The sequence below is a fragment of the Leucoraja erinacea genome, unplaced genomic scaffold (genome assembly GCF_028641065.1).
Source record: "Leucoraja erinacea ecotype New England unplaced genomic scaffold, Leri_hhj_1 Leri_57S, whole genome shotgun sequence".
NCBI classification, from domain to species: domain Eukaryota; kingdom Metazoa; phylum Chordata; class Chondrichthyes; order Rajiformes; family Rajidae; genus Leucoraja; species Leucoraja erinaceus.
The window spans coordinates 365,063-382,500 of NW_026576487.1; the positions used below are offsets into that span (position 1 = coordinate 365,063).

Below are 17,438 nucleotides of genomic sequence, written 5' to 3' on the forward strand. Positions count from 1 at the left end.
TCTTGTTTTTTGTACTAAATTATATGTATGCACTGAGTACGAGCAGCTTTTAATTTCACTGTACATGTATAGTGACAATAAATGGCATATCTATATCTATATATCTAGGAGACGAAAACTGTACGCAATACTCCAGGTGTGGTCTCACCAAGACCCTGTACAACTGCAGTAGAACCTCCCTGCTCCTATATTCAAATCCTTTTGCTATGAAAGCTAACACACCATTAGCCTTTCTTCACTGCCTGCTGCACCTGCATGCCTACTTTTAATGACTGGTGTACCATGACACCCAGGTCTCGTTGCATCTCCCCTTTCCTAATCGGACACCATTCAGATAATAATCTACTTTCCTGTTTTTGCCACCAAAGTGGATAACCTCACGTTTATCCACATTATACTGCATTATACTGTTAATGAAACAAATAAGATTATTAAGTGTTGGACACGCTAGAGGCAGGAAATATGTTCCCAATGTTGGGGAAGTCCAGAACCAGGGGCCACACAGTTAAAGAATAAGGGGTCAGCCATTTAGAACGGAGATGAGGAAACACTTTTTGTGAGTTGTGAGTGTGGAATTCTCTGCCTCAGTGGAGGCTGGTTCTCTGGATACTTTCAAGAGAGAGCTAGATAGGGCTCTTAAAGATAGCGGAGTCAGGGGATATGGGGAGAAGGCAGGAACGGGGTACTGATTGGGGATGATCAGCCACGATCACATTGGTTGGTGGTGCTGGCTCGAAGGGCCGAATTGTCTCCTCCTGCACCTATTGTCTATTGACTAATTACATTAGTTGCAAGAAATGGGAGCTGCGTTCTTCTCTTTATCTGTGTCCAAGAACAGTACGTGACGTCTGAAGGACATTCAGTGGGAAATGGGGAACGCATCTTGGGCAGGTTTTCTCTTTGTGCTGTGGAAAATATTTGTGCTGTGCCTCAGCCCACTCATTCCAAGGTTCGCTCTCGTTGGGAAACATTGCAGTAAATGATTGCAGTGTGGGTTACGCAACAGACCCTCTCAGTTTGGGACAGTTGCTGCCGTTCCCTCACACAGGCTGGGATTAGCTCCGACTTTCCTGGGGCTGCTTAGAGTGCGATTTGTTTCCCCCCCCCCCCCGAAGGTTTTGCGACGATGTACCAAAGAATCTGGTCGTGGATGGTTTACATCTTCGGGCTAACCATGCAAGCCCTCTGGTACTGTGACTACAATGACAAGGTGACAGCAGGAAGCCTCAACAAGACCCAGGTGAGAAAGATGTGTTCAGGCCCCTGACCCACTCTCCCGAGTTATGGCCCTGTCCACACGGTACGAGTTCATTGGTCTCCTAATCTGAGGAAGGACATTCTTGCCATAGAGGGAGTACAGAGAAGGGTCACCAGACCGATTCCTGGGATGTCAGGGCTTTCATATGAAGAAAGACTGGATAGAGTCGGCTTGTACTCGCTAGAATTTAGAAGATTGAGGGGGGATCTTATAGAAACTTACAACATTCCTAAGGGGTTGGACAGGCTAGATGCAGGAAGATTGTTCCTGATGTTGGGGAAGTCCAGAACAAGGGGTCACAGTTTAAGGATAAGGGGGAAGTCTTTTAGGACCGAGATGAGAAAAAATTTCACACAGAGAGTGGTGAATCTCTGGAATTCTCTGCCACAGAAGGTAGTTGAGGTAAGTTCATTGGCTATATTTAAGAGGGAGTTAGATGTGGCCCTTGTGGCTAAAAGGATCAGGGGGTATGGAGAGAAGGCAGGTACAGGATACTGAGTTGGATGATAAGCCATGATCATATCGAATGGCGGTGCAGGCTCGAAGGGCCGAATGGCCTACTCCTGCACCTATTTTCTATGTTTCTATGTTTCTAAGATATCCTCTCATCCTTCTAAACTCCAGAGTATACAAACCCAGGTGCAGGAGGTTTCTATGTTTCTATGTTTCTATTCCAAGTGCTCTCCCCGAGTTTGCCCTGATTCGAACTCGGAGATTTACGGTAATGGCCGCTCGTCGGTACTCGGGGCTCTCGTGGACATTTTTCAACGTTGAAAAATCTTCATGAGTCTTCCCGTGCTTACCTGCCGTTAGCGAGTCTTCCCGAGTACCTGCCGTTAGCGTTACGAGCCGCTGAGAGACGTCCCCGAGCTCCGACGTACCCGCTACGTTCATTCTCCGCGCTTACCACGAGTTTGATTTTTTTTTAATCTCGGGAGAGCTCTTGGAATGAACTCGTACCGTGGGACAGGGTCATTACTCACGAATTCTCCCGAGTTTTCCCCTTGATTCAACCTCGGAGAATGTCCGTAGGAGGCCGTAGATATTTCGCAGCGGCTCGTAATGCCAGCCGTAGGTACTTGGGGCATCAGGTAAGTCGGGAAGTTTTTTAAGCCTGTTGCAAAATGTCCAGGAGTAAAAAAAATAGCCCCGAGTACCTACGGCTGGCGTCTCCGAGTTTGAATCAAATGGCAAACCCAGGAGAATTCTTGTATAACTCGGGAAAGTGGGCAGGGGCTTAAGAAAGAACTGCAGACGCTGGATAAAAACGAACGGTAGGCACAAGAATGCAGGAGTAACTCAGCGGGTGAGGCAGCATCGACGGAGAGAAGGAATGGGTGTACTGATTGGGGATGATCAGCCATGATCACATTGAATGGTGGTACTGGCTAGAAGTGCCGAATGGCCTACTCCTGCACCTATTGTCTATGTTTCTATGTTATCCATCTCCTTGTAGAAATGTTTTTTTAAACGTTGTGAAGGTGCCTGCATCAACTACCTCCCCTGGCGATATATAGACACAAAATGCTGGAGTAACCCAGCGGGTCATGCAGCATCTCTGGAGCAAAGGAATAGGTGTCGTTTACTGAACACACCTGGAGAGCAGTCCTGAACTGCATTGGTGGCCATCTGACTATCCTCAATCGGACTTTGCTGGCTTTACCTTGCACTAAATGGCCTATTGGGCCATAAAGGGCACCTTGCCCTTATCATGTATCTGTACACTGTAAATGGCTCGATTGTAATCATGTGTTGTCTTTCCGCTGACTGGTTAGCACACAACAAAAGCTTTTCACTGTACTGACATACACGTGACAATACACTAAACTGTGACTATAAGTTTCGGGTCGAGACCCTTCTTCAGCAGCCCGTCTCGTATACATACCACCCTTTGTGTAAAAAAGTTGCCCCTCAGGTTCGTATTCAATCTCTCCCACCTCATCTTAAACCAACGTTTTCTGGTTCTTCACCCCTACACTGGATGGGTACACATGAAGGCAGATTACAAAAACAGGAAGGCAGATTACTATCTAAATGGTGTCAAGTTGGGAAAAGGGGAAGTACAATGGGATCTGGGGGTCCTTGTTCATCAGTCGCTGAAAGTAAGCATGCAGGTACAGCAGGCAGTGAAGAAAGCAAATGGCATGTTGGCCTTTATAACAAGAGGAGTTGAGTACAGGAGCAAAGAGGTCCTTCTGCAGTTGTACAGGGCCCTAGTGAGACCACACCTGGAGTATTGTGTGCAGTTTTGGTCCTCTAATTTGAGGAAGGACATTCTTGCTATTGAGGGAGTGCAGCGTAGGTTCACCAGGTTAATTCCCAGTATGGCGGAACTATCATATGCTGAGAGAATGGGAACGGCTGGGCTTGTACACTCTGGAGTTTAGAAGGATGAGAGGCGATCTTATTGAAACATATACGATCTTATTGAAACATATAAGATCCCCCCACCCTCGGGCTCCTAAGCTGCCCCCCCCCTCGGGCTCCTCCTCCTCCCTTTTCCCTTCCTCCCCCCCCCCCAACCCCCTATCAGTCTGAAGAAGGGTTTCGGCCCGAAACGTCACATATTTCCTTCGCTCCATAGATGTTGCTGCACCCGCTGAGTTTCTCCAGCATTTTTGTGTACCTAAGATTATTAAGGGTTTGGACACGCTAGAGGCAGGAAACATGTTCCCGATGTTGGGGGAATCCAGAACCAGGGGCCACACACAGTTTAAGAATAAGGGGTAAGCCATTTAGAACGGAGACGAGGAAACACTTTTTCACCCAGAGAGTTGTGAGTCTGTGGAATTCTCTGCCTCAGTGGGCGGTGGAGGCAGAGAATTCAAGAGAGAGCTAGATAGGGCTCCTAACGATAGGGGAGTCAGGGGATATGGGGAGAAGGCAGGAACGGGGTACTGATTGTGGATGATCAGCCATGATCACATTTTGTGTCTAACTTTGATTTAAACTAGCATCTGCAGTTCTTTCCCACACAGAAAGCAGAGGGGGTTTAGATTTGGTTATATCAGCTGACACACAGCCTCTCAAGCTGTGATATCACGTTACCTAACATCAGGCATCTGTCCCAAGGTCTTTGGCTGTGTACATGTCAGGTCAGAGTGAGCTACTGATTACGGGAAGAGATTCAATGGCTTACACATAAACACTGCAGGTAAACACAGCCCGCTTCAAAAGAAAATATGCAGAATTCCCAAACAGTTAATCTGCAAGTCGAACCACCAGCAAAACTAAGAAACTGATTGTGGAATTCGGAAGGGGTAGGATGGGGACCCACAGTCCCGTATATCAACGGGTCGATGGTGGAAAGGGCCAAGAGCTTCAAATTCCTGGGCGTGCACATCTCTGAAGATCTCTCCTGGTCCCAGCACACTGATGCAATTATAAAGAAAGCTCATCAGCGCTTCTACTTCCTGAGAAGATTACGGAGAGTTGGCTCGTCAAGGAGGACTCTCTCGAACTTCTACAGGTGCACAGTAGAGAGCATGCTGACCGGTTGCATCGTGGCTTGGTTCGGCAACTTGAGCGCCCAGGAGCGGAAAAGGCTACAAGAAGTAGTAAACACTGCCCAGTCCATCATCGGCTCTGACCTCCCCACCATCGAGGGGATCTATCGCAGTCGCTGCCTCAAAAAGGCTGACAGCATCATCAAGGACCCACACCATCCTGGCCACACACTCATCTCCCCGCTGCCTTCAGGTAGAAGGTACAGGAGCCTGAAATCTGCAACATCCAGGTTCAGGAATAGCTACTTCCCCACAGCCCTCAGGCTATTAAACTCAACTCAAACAAAACTCTGATCATTAATAGCCCATTGCACATTTATGTATGTATATATATATATATATATTGAATGGTATATGGACACACTGATCTCTTCTGTATTTATGCTTAAGACTAAGACTTTGCCTCCATCACAGTGAGGATGTGCTTGGTGAACTCACTGTGGTGGATGTTTAATTTGTGTTTATTGTATGTTTTGTTATTATTGATTCTGTGTATGACTGCAGGCAACATAATTTTGTTCAGACCGAAAGGTCTGAATGACAATAAAGGATCTATCTATCTATCTATCTATCTATCTATCTATCTATCTATCTATCTATCTATCTATCTATCTATCTATCTATCTATCTATCTATCTATCAATATTCTGTTGTGCTGAAGCAAAGCAAGAATTTAATTGTTCTATCTGGGACACATGACAATAAACTCTCTTGAATCTTGAATCGGTAGTAACTAAAACAAACGCATAGTAGCATTTAGCTTAGTTTTGTTAAAAGTGACAGCACAGGAAACAAGCCATTCGGCCCAACGGATCTGGGCCGACCACCGATCCCCGCACATTAACGCTATCCTCCTACACCCACTAGGGACTATACGCACTACAAACCTGCGCATCTTTGGAGTGTGGTAGGAAACTGAAGGTCTCGGAGAAAACCCACGCAGGTCACTGGGGAAGAACGTGCAAACTCCGCACAGTCGGGATCGGAAACCCCGGGTCCCCAGCGCCGCAGGGCAGCAACTCTGCCGCTGGCCCACCCTTGGCCGCTCTCTTTCCAGAGGACTTGCATTCAAGGGATGAAATACTGAGACTCAAAATGGCGCTGGTCAGGCTTACATCAAGAGATGAATCGGCCTCCACTGCCTTCTGTGGCGGAGAATTCCACAGATTCGCAACTCTCTGGGTGAAAACGTTTTTCCTCGTCTCAGTCCTAAATGGCCGACCCCGACCTATTCCTCTCATGGATTTTATACACAAAATAGAAACAAAAAGGCATAGTATATCTCTTTGGGAAAACGGAGTCAAGGGATTATGGGGAGAAGGCAGGAACGGGGTACTGATCAGCCATGATCACATTGGATGGCGGTGCTGGCTCGATGGGCTGAATGGCCCTGTTTTCCATATTTCTATGTGTCTGTGTCTCTTCCCCCCTGCAGTATTCTGGCAAGTGGTACTTCATAATGATGGCGGCCGATTCGGAGAGTTCCTTGCTCAAGTTTGGTGCTGTGGACAGCGCCATCTTCCTCCTGACCCCGATGCAGGACAAGGGGAAGCTTCTGCTACGGGGAGAGTTTCGACTCAGCGAGTGAGTGCCTCACCGACATCGGGCCCCGCGGAACGTGGGCCCCGCCGACCCTGGACCCCTGCACCCACGACCCCTGCACCCGTGACCCCTGCACCCGCCAACCCTGCACCCCTGACCCCTGCACTCGCCAACCCTGCACCCGTGACCCCTGCACCCGCGACCCCTGCACCCACGACCCCTGCACCCGTGACCCCTGCACCCGTGACCCCTGCACCCGCGACCACTGCACCCACGACCCCTGCACCCGTGACCCCTGCACCCGTGACCCCTGCACCCGTGACCCCTGCACCCGTGACCCCTGCACTCGCCAACCCTGCACCCCGTGACCCCTGCACTCGCCAACCCTACACCCGTGACCCCTGCACCCGCGACCACTGCACCCACGACCCCTGCACCCGTGACCCCTGCACCCGTGACCCTGCACTCGCCAACCCTTCACCCGTGACCCCTGCACCCGCGACCACTTCACCCATGACCTCTGCACCCGTGACCCCTGCACCCGTGACCCCTGCACTCGCCAACCCTGCACCCGTGACCCTGCACCCGTGACCCCTGCACCCGCGACCCCTGCACCCACAACCCCTGCACCCGTGACCCCTGCACCCGTGACCCCTGCACCCGTGACCCCTGCACCCGTGACCCCTGCACTCGCCATGACCCCTCCACCCGCCACCCCTGCACCCGTGACCCCTGCACTCGCCAACCCTTCACCCGTGACCCCTGCACCCGCGACCACTTCACCCATGACCTCTGCACCCATGACCTCTGCACCCGTGACCCCTGCACCCGCCAACCCTGCACCCGCGACCCCTGCACCCGCGACCCCTGCACCCCCCACCCCTGCACCCGCGACCCCTGCACCCGCCAACCCTGCACCCGCGCCCCCTGCACCCGCGACCCCTGCACCCACCACCCCTGCACCCATGACCCCTGCACCCGTGACCCCTGCCCTCGCCACCCCTGCACCCGCGACCCCTGCACTCGCGATCACTTCAGCTGCACTCGCCACCCCTGCATCCTTTAACCATGGTCCACTCCAACCCCCTACCTCCACAGCCCCATCCCCTCCAACCCCCTCCCCTTCCAATCCCCTCCCTCTCCCCCTACAACCCCCTCCTCCTCCCCCTCCAACCCCCTCCCCAACCCTCTCCCCTCCAGCGTGTCCAAACCTTTAATAATCTTATATGTTTCAATAAGATGCCCTCTCATCCTTCTAAACTCCAGAGTGTACAAGCCCAGCTGCTCCATTCTCTCAGCATATGACAGTCCCACCATCCCGGGAATTAACCTTGCAGATTTCAGGCTCCTGTACCTTCTCCCTGAAGGCAGCGGAGAGATGAGTGAGTGGCCAGGATGGTGTGGGTCCTTGGTGATGCTGGCAGAGTGATAGCGGAGTCAGGGGATATGGGGAGAAGGCAGGAACGGGGTACTGATTGTGATGATCAGCCATGATCACAGTGAACGGCGGTGCTGGCTCGACGGGCCCAATGGCCTCCTCCTGCAGCTGTGGTCTCTCTGTGGTCGTTTGGGGGGTGGGAGAAGGTGGGAGGTTGGGTCGGCGGGGTGGGCTGGCCGTGATGACTAACCAGGAACATGTTCTGCCCTTGCCCCCACAGTACGCTGAACTGTATGCCTCGCCAGTGGACCTACCACATCAGCAACAAGACAGAGGAGATGATCCTGGAGGGTGAGAAGCTCCATCCCTCGTCCCCAATCAAAACATTTAGTTTCGTTTTATTTTTTTTATTTTAGAGATACAGCACGGAAACAGTCCCATCGGCCCACAACAGGCAGCCTATCCTACACACACTAGGGGCAATTTCACACAAGCCAATGAACCTACATACCTGGAGCCAGGTGGTCGGGGGGAGATCCCCCCTCCCCCGCCACGGGTTCTATGTAATCCCGTGCTACCCCCCATTGACGAACTGTACACTGCAAGGGCCAGGAAGCGAGCAGGCAAGATCATCTCTGACCCCTCTCACCCTGGCCACAAACTCTTTGAATCACTTCCCTCTGGAAGGCAACTCCGGGCTGTCAAAGCTGCCACAGCCAGACATAAAAACAGCTTTTATCCCACGAGTAGTAGCTCTACTCAACAACCAAAAATCTGTAGCCTCCCTTTTGCTCTGGTATTTTGTTTAATTCACATGTTCAATCGATAATAACCATATAACAATCACTGCACGGAAACAGGCCATCTCGACCCTTCTAGTCCGTGCCGAACACGTATTCTCCCCTAGTCCCATATACCTGCACTCAGACCATAACCCTCCATTCCTTTCCCGTCCATATAACTATCCAATTTATTTTTAAATGATAAAATCGAACCTGCCTCCACCACCTCCACTGGAAGCTCATTCCACACAGATAATGTTTTATTAATAATGTTTAATGTTTTATGTGTCATTCCTAACTGTCACTGTATGTCATTGTTGTCACTAGCGTGCGGAGCACCAAGGCAAATTCCTTGTATGTGAATACTTGGTCAATAAACTTATTCATTCATTCATTCATACCTGCTCCATGGTCGGATAGTCGGCGACTAAACCGTCTCCCCCACCTGGTTTGCCAGGTGAGGACAATAGACAATAGGTGCAGTAGGAGGCCATTCAGCCCTTCGAGCCAGCACCGCCATTCAATGTGATCATGGCTGATCATCCCCAATCAGTACCCCGTTCCTGCCTTCTCCCCATATCCCCTGACTCCGCTATCTTTAAGAGCACTATCTAGCTCTCTCTTGAAAGCATCCAGAGAACCGACGTCCACCGCCCTCAGACTCACAACTCTCTCTGTGAAAAAGTGTTTTCTCGTCTCCGTTCTAGGGGCGAGGCGCTGCTGCTGCTGCTGCTGCTGCTGCACTCCATGGGCTGCACTACGTCGGGACGGGTGAGGCGGGGTCTGACCCGACTGTCCCCTCGACCCGAGTAGTAGCGGTCAAATACGGGGCAAGGGCGAAAACAATTTAGCCCAATATACAGGATGTCCCGGCTAATACGGGACAGTTGGCAACCCTGGGTCACACGCTATCCCTTCCCCCCCCCCCCCCCCCTCCGACCCCACCATGCGAGTCGTTGGTGAGGCTTGTATCTTACACACTACTTCTCTCTCCTACTTCATTGAAGGACGTCCAGGCCAAAAGACGGACATCTTTGTGAAGGATGGCAATGATTACATTATGCTGCTGGAGATACAGGATGAAGGAATGGAAAAATTCAAGAGGTTGATGCTTTACGGTAAGATTTCAGTATAGGAGTAAAGAGGTGGTTCGGCAGATGTATAGAGCTCTGGTGAGACCACATCTGGAGTATTGTGTACAGTTTTGGTCTCCTCATTTGATGAAGGACATCCTTGTGATTGAGGCAGTAGGTTCACGAGATCGATCCTTGGGACGGCTAGTACTCGCTAGAATGCAGTCTATGTGGATAAATGTGAGGTTCTCCACTTTGGTGGCAAAAACAGGAAAGTAGATTATTATCTGAATGGTGGCCGATTAGGAAAGGGGGAGATGCAACGAAACCTGGGTGTCATGGTACACCAGTCATTAAAAGTAGGCATGCAGGTGCAGCAGGCAGTGAAGAAGGCAAATGGTATGTTAGCATTCATAGCAAAAGGATTTGAATATAGGAGCAGGGAGGTTCTACAGCAGTTGTACAGGGTCTTGGTGAGACCACACCTGGAGTATTGCGTACAGTTTTGGTCTCCTAATCTGAGGAAAGACATTCTTGCCATAGAGGGAGTACAGAGAAGGTTCACCAGACTGATTCCTGGGATGTCAGGACTTTCATATGAAGAAAGACCGGATAGACTCGGTTTGTACTCGCTAGAATTTAGAAGATTGAGGGGGGATCTTATAGAAACTTACAAAATTCTTAAGGGGTTGGACAGGCCAGATGCAGGAAGATTGTTCCCGATGTTGGGGAAGTCCAGAACAAGGGGTCACAGTTTAAGGATAAGGGGGAAATCTTTTAGGACCGAGATGAGGAAAACATTTTTCACACAGAGAGTGGTGAATCTGTGAAATTCTCTGCCACTGAAGGTAGTTGAGGCCACAGTTCATTGGCTATATTTAAGAGGGAGTTCGATGTGGCCCTTGTGGCTAAGGGGATCAGGGGGTATGAAGAGAAGGCAGGTACAGGATACTGAGTTGGATTGTCAGCCATGATCATATTGAATAGCGGTGCAGGCTCGAAGGGCCGAATGGCCTACTCCTGCACCTATTGTCTATGTTTCTATGTTTCTATGTCATATGAGGAAAGATTGAAAATACTAGGCTTGTATTCACTGGAGTTTAGAAGGATGAAGGGGAGGGATGAGGGGGGATCTCATTGAAACATATAAAACCATAAAAGACCTGGACAAGCTTGATGCAGGAAAAATGTTCCGAATGTTGGGCGAGTCCAGAACCAGGGGCCACACAGTCTTAGAATAAAGACTGAGACTGAGGTGAGAAAAAAACTTTTTCACCCAGAGAGTTGTGAATTTGTGGAATTCCCTGCCACAGAGGGCAGTGGAGGCCAAGTCACTGGATGGATTTAAGAGAGAGTTAGATAGAGGCTGGTGGAATCAGGTGATATGGGCAGAAGGCAGGCACGGGTTATTGATTGGGGACGATCAGCCGTGATCACAGTGAACGGCAGTGCTGGCTCGACGGGCCCAATGGCCGCCTCCTGCACCTATTGTCTATTGTCTGTTGTGTGTGTAGGATAGTGCAAGTGTACCGGGCGATCGCTGGTCAGGATAGACCCAGTGGGCCGAAGGGCCTGTTCTCCCCCCGCTGTAAGTGGAGTCAGGTGACAATAGGCATGGGCGGTAACGCCAGGATTTGAGTTCTTCTCACTCTCTCTCCTCTCCTCCTCTCTCCTGACACAGGGAGGTCCCCATCTTTGACCGACGACATGCGGCAGGAGGTGGAGCATCGTGCCGACTGCCTGGACCTGACGGCCCTCCTCGTGCTGCAGCAAGCCCAGCGTGAGTCAATATTAGCCCCCTTCCGTCACGGGCTGGTCAACCTGAGGAGCACCTTCAGCAGCAGACTGGTTCCACCAAGATGCAGCACAGAACGCCACAGGAGATCTTCTTCTTCCCTGCAACCACCCCACCCCCCCCCCCCCTTCTGTCGTGGGGTGGACTGACAACCCTCCTCTCTCCCCACCCAAAAAAATCTTTGCATATCCCCCAAGCAAGTTCTTCTGCAGTTGTATTCCTGGGATGTCAGGACTTTCATATGAAGAAAGACTGGATAGACTCGGTTTGTACTTGGTAGAATTCAGAAGATTGAGGGGGGATCTTATAGAAACTCACAAAATTCTTAAGGGGGTTGGACAGGCTAGATGCAGGAAGATTGTTCCCGATGTTGGGGAAGTCCAGAACAAGGGGTCACAGTTTAAGGATAAGGGGGAAATCTTTTAGGACCGAGATGAGGAAAACATTTTTCACACAGAGAGTGGTGAATCTCTGGAATTCTCTGCCACAGAAGGTAGTTGAGGCAACAGTTCATTGGCTATATTTAAGAGGGGGTTAGATGTGGCCCTTGTGGCAAAAGGGATCAGGGGGTACGGAGAGAAGGCAGGGATGGGATACTGAGTTGGATGATCAGCCATGATCATATCGAATGGCGGTGCAGGCTCGAAGGGCCGAATCGCCTCTACTCCTGCACCTATTGTCTATGTTTCTATGTATTGGGCCCTAGTGAGACCGCATCTAGAGTATTGTGTGCAGTTTTGGTCCCCTAATTTGAGGAAGGACATTCTTGCTATTGAGCAAAGATCCTATAGCGAGGAAGATGGTCCATTCGATGAAAAAGACGTAGTACGGTCATGGGCAGATTCGTGGGTAATTTTCGGCCCCATTTCCGTAACCGGCTTCCGTCTTTGCTGCAGGCTCCACACTCGTATACAAAGATCTTTGATTGAGGGAGTGCAGCGTAGGTTCACCAGGTTAATTCCCGGGATGGCGGGACTGTCATATGCTGAGAGAATGGAGCGGCTGGGCTTGTACACTCTGGAGTTTAGAAGGATGAAAGGATATCTTATTGAAATATAAGATTATTAAGGGTTTGGACACACTAGGAATGAAATATGTTCCCGATGTTGGGAGAGTCCAGAACCAGGGGCCACACAGCTTAAGAATAAGAGGTAAGCCTTATTTAGAACGGAGACGAGGAAACACTTTTTCACACAGAGAGTTGTGAATCTGTGGAATTCTCAGCCTGGTGGAGGCCGGTTCTCTGGATACTTTCAAGAGAGAGCTAAATAGGGCTCTTAAAGATAGGGGAGTCAGTGGATATGGGGAGAATGCAGGAACAATAGCAATGTTACAACATTTTGACATTTTAAAAATCAAGTCTGCAATTTATCCCATCAGATAAAGCATGAAAAGAAGTTTAATTTGACACCTAATTCACTTTCATATCTGAAGTATTTAAAACGTTATGGCCATTTTCATACTCGGAAATTAGCATCTTGTTCCCTAGTGATTTTCTATGGACATAACAAAAAAGCTGTGATCGTGGACAGTCAAAAGCCCATAACTTTCTTAATAATTAAGAGAACTGAATGAAATTTTCAGTTATCATAGATTGAAGCATTCTGAAAGAAATATAAATCAATCTTACTTGGATGACCTGAAATTAAAGCATATAATTAGTTAGTTACCCAATTGGAGCTAATTTCAAACTTCAATTACTAGATCTAAACATCTATCTATTTCTTAATAAATGATTAACATTTTTAAATAGCCTAAGTGTTCAAATAATATTCACAAATAATTCACAATAAAACATGATTTTTAAATCTCATTTACATTCATTTATAGGCCAAATGGAAGGAATTTAGTGTTCAATTGCTGTAAATTAAAGTCCATTTAAATAGTGGGATCCTGTGAACGCGCTGGTTTAGAACGTTCACATTGCGCTAGATTTGTGCCTCAAATGCCCAGAAAAATACTGCGGGATATAATGGGCCCAAAATTAGCTACTCGCAACATTAAACTTTGTATAAAGGGATCTTAAGAAGCCCTTTTTAATGTAAATATAAACAGCCTACCTTCTGTTGTCCCCTGTATGAGATCTGGCCCGATGCATTCGCTGTAAGGCAGCAACTCTACCGCTGCACCACCGGCTTTATTCCAAAACAGTGATTATTTTTCCCCTTTCTTTCTTCCCGCAGCTCCGTGCGAGATTTCCTGAGACGGTCTCTGGCCTTCGGTCGACCTCGGCCAACAATACCACCCGAGGACATCCCAAGCGAACATCTTCATCCATGATCGATGCTCGGCCCCTTGTGGTGTGAAAGGCTCATTAGCATTCCCATTCGTTAGTGATTAGGTTTTACTGGACAAATAATTTAGGCTTGTTTTTATTCGGGTACAGATATATTAAAAAGAAGAGCAAATTGAAATTTCCCTTCATGAGTGATAGGAGCAGAATCAGGCCATTCGGCCCATCTCGTCCACTCCGCCATTCAATCGCGGCTGATCTATCTCTCCCTCCTAACCCCATTCTCCTGCCCTCTCCCCATAACCCCTGACACCCGCACTAATCAAGAGTCTGCCATTTTGGTCAGGGATGGCTTATGTCATTTGCTTAAACAAGAGGTCTTCGGACATTATTTCGACCTTTCCTTGCTTGCCGTGACAACAGTCCCGTCGCAGTGGCGCAGCGGTAGAGTTGCTGCCTCACAGCGCGGAGACCCGGGTTTGATCCCGACTACGGGTGCTGTCTGTACGGAGTTTGCACGTTCTCCCCGTGACCTGCGTGGGTTTTTCTCCGAGATCTCCTGTTTCCTCCCACACTCCAGAGACATGCAGGTTTGTCAGATAATTGGCTGGTGGTAAATGTAAACATTGTGCGTAATGGGTGTGGGATGGTGTTAGTGTGCGGGGATCGCTGGTCGGCGGGGACCTGGTGGGCCGAAGGGCCTGTTTCCACGCTGTATCTCTAAACTGAACTAAAGCAAATGACCCCAATAGTCGACCTGTGTTCTCTGGTGGAGTCATAGAGGCAGAGTCATGCAGCACCAAGACAGGCCCTTCGGCCCTTCGAGCCCATGCTGACCAAGGTGACCCATCATCACCAGGCCCACGTTTGACCCATAACCCTCCAACTCCTAGAGAGACACAGATCGCTGGAGCAACTCAGCGGGACAGGCAGCGTCTCCGGAGAGAGAAGGAACGGGCGGCGTTTTTGGGATCTAAGTCACTTTAAATGTTGCGGGATTGTGGCTCAAACGTGGGCCCCTCGTTAAGAGAAAAACACCAAGTGCTGGAGTAACTCAGCGGGTCTGGCAGCATCTCTGGAGGACATGGATAGGCGACGTCACAGATCCAGCGCAGGTGGGGAATCTTTCTCCCCCCTTCTGTTCCATGCCCTCTATGATTAAAAAAAAAATTCTCCCTCTCGTTTAAAGTTATGCCCCCTTAGTATTTTATTTGGCTATCCTGGGTATAGATTCTGTCTGTCTGACAATTAGGGTCCCGGACCCGAAACGTCAACCATTCCTTCTCTGCAGAGATGCTGCCTGTCCCGCTGAGTTACGGGCCTGTCCCTCGTGGTCGCCATTTGCCCGTCATATGTAAAATAGGTCGACGCGTCGCGATGCGCAACGTCGCGCGCAAATCACGCGTCATCAGCCGTCTGGTTCACGTGACGTCATTAGAATACCCCGCGGCGCGCGGCAGGACGTTGACGCAAGGACGTTGGCGCACGTTGACGCGATACACATGAGACGTCGGGATGCCAGCGTACGATGCCAATGCGTCAGCGTGTGTACCCAATACGTACGCAAAACGTCACGCAGGTGACGAGCGAGGATTTTATTCCAGTACTAAATCCTGTAGCGCCGCGCGATACCGCGCGCCACCACATATGATTCCATGAGCATCCCCACACATCACGATGCATCAACCTAATTTACATATAACGCATAAATGGGGCGCAAATGACAGCCAAGTGGGACAGGCCCTTTACTCCATGTTGCGTCTACCTGCTCTATCGATTGCCTCCCTGAATTTTATATACTTCAATCAGGTCTCCCTTGAACATCCAGCATTGGAGAGACAATATTCCACGTCTGTGCAAGCCTCTCCCTTGTAGCCAATACAAATATTAGCCCAGACTGTGGGCTGCATCTTCAAAGAACCGAGACCAAATTTGACAAAAAGGTTTTTATTTTTCATTAAACAGTGTGTTAATTCCACTTGCTTGTCTCGTGATCTTTTTAAATCTGAACAATGGACTAGTGGGGTACCGCAAGGCTCGGTGCAGGGATCAGCAGTGACTAGTGGGGTACCGCAAGGCTCAGTGCTGGGACCAGCAGTGACTAGTGGGGTATCGCAAGGCTCCGTGCTGGGACCAGCAGTGACTAGTGGGGTACAGCAAGGCTCGGTGCTATGACCAGCCATGTCCAGATCCTCCTCTATGTCCCTGTGTCCAGATCCCCCTCTATGTCCCTGTGTCCAGATCCCCTCTATGTTCAGATCCTCCTCTGTGTCCCTGTGTGTGTGTGTGACTGTGTGTGTGTCCCTGTGTCTCTCCCTGTGTGTGTGTGTGTGTCCCGTGTGTGTCCCTGTGTGTGTGTGTCCCTGTGTGTGTGTCCCTGTGTGTGTGTCCCTGTGTGTGTCCCTGTGTGTGTCCCTGTGTGTGTCCCTGTGTGTGTGTCCCTGTGTGTGTGTGTCCCTGTGTGTGTCCCTGTGTGTGTGTCCCTGTGTGTGTGTGTGTCCCTGTGTGTGTCCCTGTATCCTGTGTGTCCCTGTATCGGTGTGTGTGTGACTGTGTGTGTCCCTGTGTGTGTATCCCTGTGTGTGTCCTGTGTGTGTGTGTGTGTGTGTCCCTGTGTGGGTGTGTGTGTGTCCCTGTGTGTGTCCCTGTGTTTTTCCCTTTGTGTTTGTCCCTGTGTGTGTGTCCCTGTGTGTGTGTTCTGTGTGTGTCCCTGTGTGTGTGTCCCTGTGTGTGTCCCTGTGTGTGTCCCTCTATCTGTGTGTGTGTCCCTGTGTGTGTGTCTCTCTCCGTGTGTGTGTCTCTCCCTGTGTGTGTGTGTGTCCCTGTGTGTGTGTGTCCCTGTGTGTGTGTGCGCATCCCTGTGTGTCTGTGTGTGTGTGTGTGTGTCCCTGTGTGTGTGTGTGTGTGTGTCTCTCTGTGTGTGTGTCCCTGTGTGTGTATGTGTGTGTGTGTGTGTGTGTGTGTGTGTGTGTCTGTGTGTGTGTGTGTGTGTCTGCTGTGTGTGTGTCCCTGTGTGTGTGTGTGTGTCCCTGTGTGCGTCCCTGTGTGTGTGTCCCTGTGTGTATCCCTGTGTGTGTGTCCCTGTGTGTGACCGTGTGTGTGACCGTGTGTGTGAGCCTGTGTGTGTGTGTGTGTGTGTCCCTGTGTGTGTGTGTGTGTGTGTGTGTGTATCCCTGTGTGTGTGTGTGTGTGTGTCCCTGTGTGTGTGTGTGTGTGTGTCTGTGTGTGTGTGTGTGTGTGTGTGTGTGTGCATCTGTGTGTGTCCGTGTGTGTGTGTGTCCCTGTGTGTGTGTGCGTGTGTGTGTCCCTGTGTGTGTGTGTCTCTGTGTGTGTGTGTGTCCCTGTGTGTGTGTCCCTGTGTGTGTCCCTGTGTGTGTGTGTCCCTGTGTGTGTGTGTGTGTGTGTGTGTCCCTGTGTGTGTGTGTGTGTGTGTGTGTGTGTGTGTGTGTGTGTGTGTGTGTCCCTGTGTGTGTCCCCTGTGTGTGTCCTGTGTGTGTGTGTGTGTGTGTGTGTGTGTGTGTGTGTGTGTGTCCCTGTGTGTGTGTGTCCTGTGTGTGTCCCTGTGTGTGTGTCCCTGTGTGTGTGTGTGTTTCCTCTATACTAGACTACTCTATGTGTGTCCCTGTGTGTGTGTGTCCCTGTGTGTGTCCCTGTGTGTGTGTGTCTGTGTGTGTGTCTCTGTGTGTGTGTGTGTGTGTCTCTGTGTGTGTGTCTCTCTGTGTGTGTATCTGTGTGTGTGTCTGTGTGTGTGTGTGTGTGTCCCTGTGTGTGTGTGTGTTTCCACTATACTAGACTACACTATGTGTGTGTCTGTGTGTGTGTGTGTGTGTGTGTGTGTCCCTGTGTGTGTGTGTGTTTCCACTATGTGTAG

At 50.0% G+C, this 17,438-nt stretch overlaps 1 protein-coding gene across 1 annotated transcript; it reads left to right on the forward strand.

The window, feature by feature from the left end:
- The first annotated feature begins 992 nt into the window (after positions 1 to 992).
- Positions 993 to 14,140, forward strand: LOC129694213 (apolipoprotein M-like). The gene is made up of 6 exons (XM_055630928.1): positions 993 to 1,240; positions 6,200 to 6,348; positions 7,965 to 8,035; positions 9,474 to 9,584; positions 11,221 to 11,319; positions 13,518 to 14,140. Exons 1-6 carry the CDS (start codon positions 1,127 to 1,129, stop codon positions 13,535 to 13,537), a joined length of 564 nt encoding a protein of 187 aa, XP_055486903.1. The 5' UTR covers positions 993 to 1,126; the 3' UTR covers positions 13,538 to 14,140.
- Positions 14,141 to 17,438: the final 3,298 nt, after the last annotated feature.

Coding starts and splice junctions, on each gene's coding strand:
- LOC129694213 (XM_055630928.1), top strand. CDS start 1,127: ATGTACCAAAGAATCTGGTCGTGGATGGTTTACATCTTCGGGCTAACC. Junction 6,349..7,964: donor GGAGAGTTTCGACTCAGCGA/GTGAGTGCCTCA, acceptor TTGCCCCCACAG/TACGCTGAACTGTATGCCTC. Junction 8,036..9,473: donor AGAGGAGATGATCCTGGAGG/GTGAGAAGCTCC, acceptor ACTTCATTGAAG/GACGTCCAGGCCAAAAGACG.